Source organism: Coregonus lavaretus, assembly GCF_964263955.1.
Source record: "Coregonus lavaretus genome assembly, chromosome: 2".
NCBI classification, from domain to species: Eukaryota; Metazoa; Chordata; class Actinopteri; order Salmoniformes; family Salmonidae; genus Coregonus; species Coregonus lavaretus.
Window position 1 is genome coordinate 29,945,751 of NC_139989.1, and position 6,596 is coordinate 29,952,346.

The 6,596-nt window shown below is 48.6% G+C and overlaps 1 protein-coding gene across 1 annotated transcript; it reads right to left on the bottom strand.

The window, feature by feature from the left end:
• On the bottom strand, window positions 1–5,948 carry LOC311143388 (chaperone Ric-8A-like; the record flags this gene model as incomplete). The annotated part of the gene is made up of 14 exons (XM_084179222.1): window positions 1–130; window positions 368–502; window positions 759–891; window positions 1,058–1,202; window positions 1,426–1,521; window positions 1,722–1,872; window positions 2,094–2,188; window positions 2,452–2,640; window positions 2,785–2,920; window positions 3,118–3,839; window positions 3,928–4,026; window positions 4,737–4,754; window positions 5,576–5,623; window positions 5,859–5,948. 14 exons carry the CDS (start codon window positions 5,946–5,948, stop codon window positions 1–3), a joined length of 2,187 nt encoding a protein of 728 aa, XP_084035348.1.
• Between the last annotated feature and the right edge of the window lie 648 nt (window positions 5,949–6,596).

The following is a 6,596-nucleotide window of genomic DNA, read 5'->3' on the forward strand; positions in this document are numbered from 1 at the left end:
CTACTTTTCCCTCTCTTCCTCACTCTCTCCCTCTGATTCCTCCTCTTCCACAGTGCTCCCCCTCATCTGACCACACAGGGGCTCCAGTCTCCCCCCTGTCGTTACTCCCACTGGTTGGATGATCTTGTCCCTGAGAGAGACAGAGGGAGAGAAAGAGAAAGATAGAAAGAGAGAGAGAGAGAAAGAGAGAGAAAGAGAGAGAGAGAGAGAGAGAGAGAGAGAGAGAGAGAGAGAGAGAGAGAGAGAGAGAGAGAGAGAAATGGCAACATCCATCTATTTCACACACTTGGATAGTCACTAGCTAAAACAGATATGTACTCACACACACACACACACACACACACACAACACGCACACACGCACTCACCGTGAGAGCCTGTTGAACAGGCTGATGAGTCTTTGTGCCTCCTGCTCTTTCTCCTGCTCTGTCATTCCCTCCATGGGGTCTGGCTGCTCCTTCTCCACCCTCCCCGTCACTGGGTTGATGCGCCCCTTAGCTTCCCTGTGGAACACAGTTACAAACACCTCCCTTGTAAATACTGTCCACTCCTAACAAGTGCACTTCATAGGGTTCTGCTAAACACTTTCCCAGTCTCAATTCAATTACCTTTTTCGAAAATTGCTCCTGTTGCTTGTTCCGATTTATGCTGTTTCGATAGTTCCAAGTCCAATCTATTAGTCCCTAACGATGCATTGTGTCCCTATACAGTATTACAAAGTGTTGTGTTTGTGACATTATCAATTGTTGTTCTACACACCTGTATTCCTCTGTGTCAGAGTCTGAGTCGCTAGAGTACTGGGCGTGGGTCACCTGACCTCCACTCAGCATGCCCCGCGCTGCCAGCAAACCTGCTGCATTACCATAGCCTGTGTACTTCACAAAACGACTCACTGAGAGACAGACAGAGAGTGAGAAGAGGGAGAGAGTTATATGAGTTACTACATGTGCTATGAGGGGTAATAAGCATGCTGTGATACGAGTGGGTTCTTCTAGCTAAGAGTTACTTTGAAATGAGGAGCTAGTAAGTGTGACAGGAGTGTGATATGATATGGGCACCGTTCTCTTTGCAGAGCACAAAGAGGAGCTCGGCAGCACAGTGCTTGATGTCCGTGTCCACGTGGGTCATCAGGCGCACCAGACGTCCCCTCACTGTGGCACCCTGCTCCGGCCTCAGGGCCACATCCCTCAGAGGGGGGAGGATCTGTAGCAGTGTACAGGTAGAGGCAGGTGTTAGTGCTGTGTGGGAGCAAAAACCTGCTCAACCAGTCAGCTGCTATCCAGGAGGGGACAGACAGAGGCTCCAATATCAAAAGTCGAAGCAGGCTTCTCCAACAATGTAAACCGAACATCAGACTAGCATTATCATACTGTATTAAAGCCACAATAATCAGTTGGAGTTTCAGCCCAACAGGAGAGAACAGTACCTGTTGTCTGAGGTAGTGGCGTGTCTCGCGGTGCGCACGGCAGCTCTCAGTCAACAGATTCAGGACTGGAGTCAGTTTCTCCTTCAACTTCTGACCCTTCATAACAAATACATAGGTGATTTTGTCAGCTTATGACCCTTTATAAACATCCAGTATGCTTCCATAGCTATATACTATTGAGATGCAACCCTCCACTGCACACCATGGGGAAGCAAACAGCATCCTCATATGAGATAGGTGCCTCCTTTCCTCCCCACTTTCCTCTCTCTCTCAATCCCTCCCTCCCTCTGCCTCACCCTGTCCAGGCGTCTCTCCATGAAGGTGAGTAGGGTGTGGACAGTGTCCATGTTGACCCCCTCCCACTCCTGTGAACTCTCCGTCAGATGCACAGACAGCAGCACGTCCAGACATTGCAGGGGCAGGGCAGAGAGCACGTTCACTGTGTGCCTAAGGAGGGTTATAGGTTAAAGGTCAAAGGTTAAGGGTCAGGGATCAGAGGTAAGGAGACATGGGGAAAACCTGAAATGGCACCCATTTCAAAATGATTCAGAACATATCTTTTCCACTTTGCCACGAAAAAGGAAACCTAGAATGGCCACCATTACTTTCAAAAGAAAGATGCAAATAGAAATGCATGGATAGACAACAGAAGAAGCCCTCGTACGTACCCCTGTAACTCCTCAGTGAGTTCTTCTCCGTCACAGGTCAGCAGCAGGCAGTGACGTAGCACTGCAGCCAGGCGGCGATAGAGAGCTGCATCCTCCTGAGAGGGACATAAAGAGAAGAGGACAAGTTAAAAAGGCCTCCTGACCACAGTTCTAGGATCAGTTTTAACTAACCCTCACTCTTAACTTAAAAAATACTGGATCAGTATTTTGAGACAGCTCCTAGCTACCTACTCCTACCTACTCAGAAACTAAAAGCCAGGGATGCTCCATAGAAGACGGACAAGGTACAGATATTGGAGTAGATCATGCTATAGGGACAAAGCCACATTTTAATTCTATGGGACTCTCCTCCACCCACCTCGTCTGGCTCCTGTCTGTGGAAGCTGTATGTGATGTTGAACAGGGTCTTGAGGATCTCCACAGCCCGCTGTGACACTTCCTTAGAGACAGGGGGAGCTCTGTGGTCGCTCAGCACCTCGTACTCTTCCCCCCACTGCACAGACAGACACTGCTCCAGAGCTGCAGTCAGCATGGACACCCCTCGCTCCTGACAGGGGGAGACAGGGGGATATGGAGAGAGAGAAAAGAAAGACAGATGGAGAGAGTGGCATACAGTAGGCCTACCCACCCCAAATCATACCCCTAACCATTAGCAGGGAAACCACAACTCCATCCTCCTCTAGGCTGTTACCTGCTGCAGTTGCACCCTGAGCTCTGGTCTCAGAGCCGTCAGCAGAAAGAGCAGCCGTAGTTCATAAAACTGACCACTGTGAAGAGCTTTGGCACTGATCCCCTGCTTCAGCCTGTCTGATAGACCATAGAGCAGTCTGAGAGAGAGAGAGAGAGAGAGAGAGAGAGAGAGAGAGAGAGAGAGAGAGAGAGAGAGAGAGAGAGAGAGAGAGAGAGAGAGAGAGAGAGAGAGAGAGAGAGAGAGAGAGAGAGAGAGAGAGAGAGAGAGAGATGAGGGAAGTGATGCCATACTATAAATCGTTTTTGTTGTACTCCAACAGTTGCTCTCCCTTACCTCAGAGCGCTGACCCTCTCTTGCGCCCTCTGACTGTTGTAGATGATATTACACAGGGCTTTCAGGGCTTCCCTCCTCCCCTCCTGGTCATCTTCCTCTTTCTCTTCTTCATCCTCCTCTTCATCCCTCTCTTCATCCCTCTCTTCCCGGGCATGACCCGGAGAGCAGTGGTGCTGGGCAGTGCAGGTTTCCGTGGAGACAGAGCGCAGGTTGCCATGGCAGGTTTCCGTGCTGAGGGTGCAGCAGGGGTCCCTGGCCACCGATGGCAATGTCATCGCTCCACCTTGGCTGTTGTTGGCCGTAACCAGGGCTGGACAGGTCTGAGTGGAAGCCTGGGCCAAGGAGTGCTGGGTCGGGCTAGCACCGACAACGTTAGCATCCACGTTGCTAACCGCTAACGATCTAGTATTAGCATTAGCGCCCCTACTGCACCCACCCGTGTCGCTCTGTTTACAGGCATCCGAACTGACGTCACTAAGGACATGGCCGTAATCTTCTCTCTCAGCATCATGACCTTCCTCCTCGTCTTCCTCCTGGCCCTCGGGGATGGGCAGGGAGGTTATGCCGCCCAGGTGGGCTAGGGTGAGGAGAGCAGTGTCGGTCACTAGGGGTGCCAAAGCCTGCCGGTCGCGGGACAGGATACGTAGCGTACGCAGGGTCACTCTCAGAACCCCCGGCTGGAGCTGGGTACGGATAAACCACACCAGGGCTGCAGCCAACCTCTGGGGAGAGGAGAGGAGAATTGAGTTTAACCGAAAAGAGCAACAGGTAGAAATAGAGAAACACATGCACACACACACCCTAACTCACCCGTCTGAGAAGGAGATCCGGGTCCTCAGCGTCATCTGAGTCTGAGTTGAAATCAGAGTCCGAGTCGGGAACAAAGTCCCTCATTTTGTTCTTCCTGAACTGGTGAGGGTTAATGGGGGAGTATGTTGAGTCATTACACACAATTAGCTTTGGAGTACACACACATACACACACACACTTACATAGGCCACACACACGCACACACTCATAGGCACGCACGCACTTACACACACGCACACACCCACTAATAAAACACTGCGCTGAATGGAGATTAGTGTAAGGTAGAGTAAGGACCTGTCAGCTCAGCTCTCCCCCTCCCTCTCCCTCCCTCTATGTCTCGCTCTCTTCCTTTTTCTCTCTATTCCTTTCTCTCTGGCATGGCATGGGTCCTCAGATCCTCAGATCCTCAGATCCTCAAAAAATTCTACAGCTGCACCATCGAGAGCATCCTGACTGGTTGCATCACCACCTGGTATGGCAAATGCTCGGCCTCCGACCGCAAGGCACTACAGAGGGTAGTGCGTACGGACCAGTACATCACTGGGGCCAAGCTTCCTGCCATCCAGGACCTCTATACCAGGCGGTGTCAGAGTAAGGCCCTCAAAATTGTCAAAGACTCCAGCCACCCTAGTCATAGACTGTTCTCTCTGCTACCGCACGGCAAGCGGTATCTGTTTCTCTCTCCCCTGTATCCCCCCCCCCCTCTCTCTCTCTCTCTCTCTCTCTCTCTCTCTCTCTCTCTCTCTCGCTGTATCTCTCTCTCTTTCTCCTTCTCTTTCTGATGGTGTAATGAGTCTTTGTCTTTTTACCTCATCCAGCTCTTTTTGCTGCAGTCATTTGCACAGCCAAAGAAGACATAGAAATGATGAGTAATGACGTCATTAACATTATGAAGAGATATGACAGAGAGAGAAGAGTGGAAGAGAAGGGGATGACATGAGAGAGGGAGAAGAGGGGATGAGAGGGTGAAGATCACTGTAAGGGAGGGAGGGGAAAGAACCATCCCACTGGACAAAAACTGTTTGAATCAACATTGTTTCTACATCATTTCAACAAAAAGATTAAATGTGATAACGTTGAATCAACTTGGAAAACTGATTGGATTTGCAAGAAGTCATCAACATAAGGGAATTATGTATTTTTTTCACCCAACTTTTAACCTAAATTCAATGACATGGTGACCTTTTTTGTTGATTTCACATTCAATTCACGTTATTTGACAACATAAACAAATGTAAATCAAAACTAGATATTGAAATGACGTTTGTGCCCAGTGGGATGTAAGAAAGAGAGAGAAAGAAAGAGAGAAAGAAAGAAAGAGAACTGCAGATAGACAGGACAGCGAGATAGGGAGGGGAGGAGAACGACAGGGATGGAGTATAAGTGAAAGAGGGAGATTAAGATGAGTGGCGGGGGATGAGCAGGATTCTGACTAATTACATGGTTAATCTGAGCCTCTGGTGGCCTGACACTGAGAGGACATGGACAGGCCATGGGAATAGACAGAGAGAGAGATAGGGAAGGACAGAGGGAGGAAGAAATAGAAAGTAAGGGATGACGGAAGAATGAAAGAGAGAGAGGCAACGGAGAAATTATGCAAAGGAATGACAGAAATAAAGAATAGTTCAAGTCTTTTCTTTGTCCTCACCTTTCTTCTTTCCCTCTCCTCAATATTGAAGAAGAAGCATTCAGCATACTGTGGAGAAGATGGGGGGGGGGGGGGGGGGGGGGGGGGATATGTGGGAGGGAGGGAGAAAGATAATTGGAAAGGGAAAGAGAAGGAGAGGGTATAAGAATACAGTCAAGGATACATGGTTTAGTCATGGAGTATTGTAGTCATGGAAACAGACAGCCCCATGGTGTGTTAGTCATGGTTACAGACAGTTGTTTACAGTAGTGTGGTAGTCACAGTAACACAGGCAGTGTAGTACCTGAGTGTTGTAGTGGTCCAGGTGTGTCTGGACACTGACCTGGTCTCCTTGTTTGATGCACTGAATGATCCTCTCCAAGTCCATATCCATGCTTTCACACACACACACACACCATTACAATGCTGAACCAAAGCAGTGTGATCAAGCATTACTTTTCATCCTAACATACAAGATTCAATACTATCACCTTCAGTCATGCAATAGCAGCACACATTCCACCTACATCTACACCCCACAAACCTGGTGTCCCTTCAATGGCAGGATACAGATAGCAACCTTGGTCTTGTCTCTTTGTCTCTCTGTGTTTCTCTGTGCAGTTTCTATCTCCTAAACCCTGTATGTAATCTAATCTAATCTCCCTCACCTCTTTCTCGCTCTCTCCCTCTCTCTCTCTTTTCACAGTACAATAGGCCATGGATTATATTGTGAACAGTGACTAGTAAATGGACAGAGACTGACAGGAAAATAAGGAATGTTTCACAGATTAGAAATTGGAACAATACAGAGAAGATAGCCTGGTAGTGAAGGGAAAGCAAAAGCGTGAGGAAATGAAGGGATGCTTCACAAATGAGAATGTTTTTATATTTTATCTTCCTCATAGACAGACAGACAGACAGACTTTTAGGAGAGTAAGTGGTCACCATCAAAGAGATAGAGGAAGAGAAAAGACGGCAAAAAATGAGAGGAGGGCGCGTTGACAAGGTACTATTACTGCTCATACCTGTTAAAGAAGGGGGG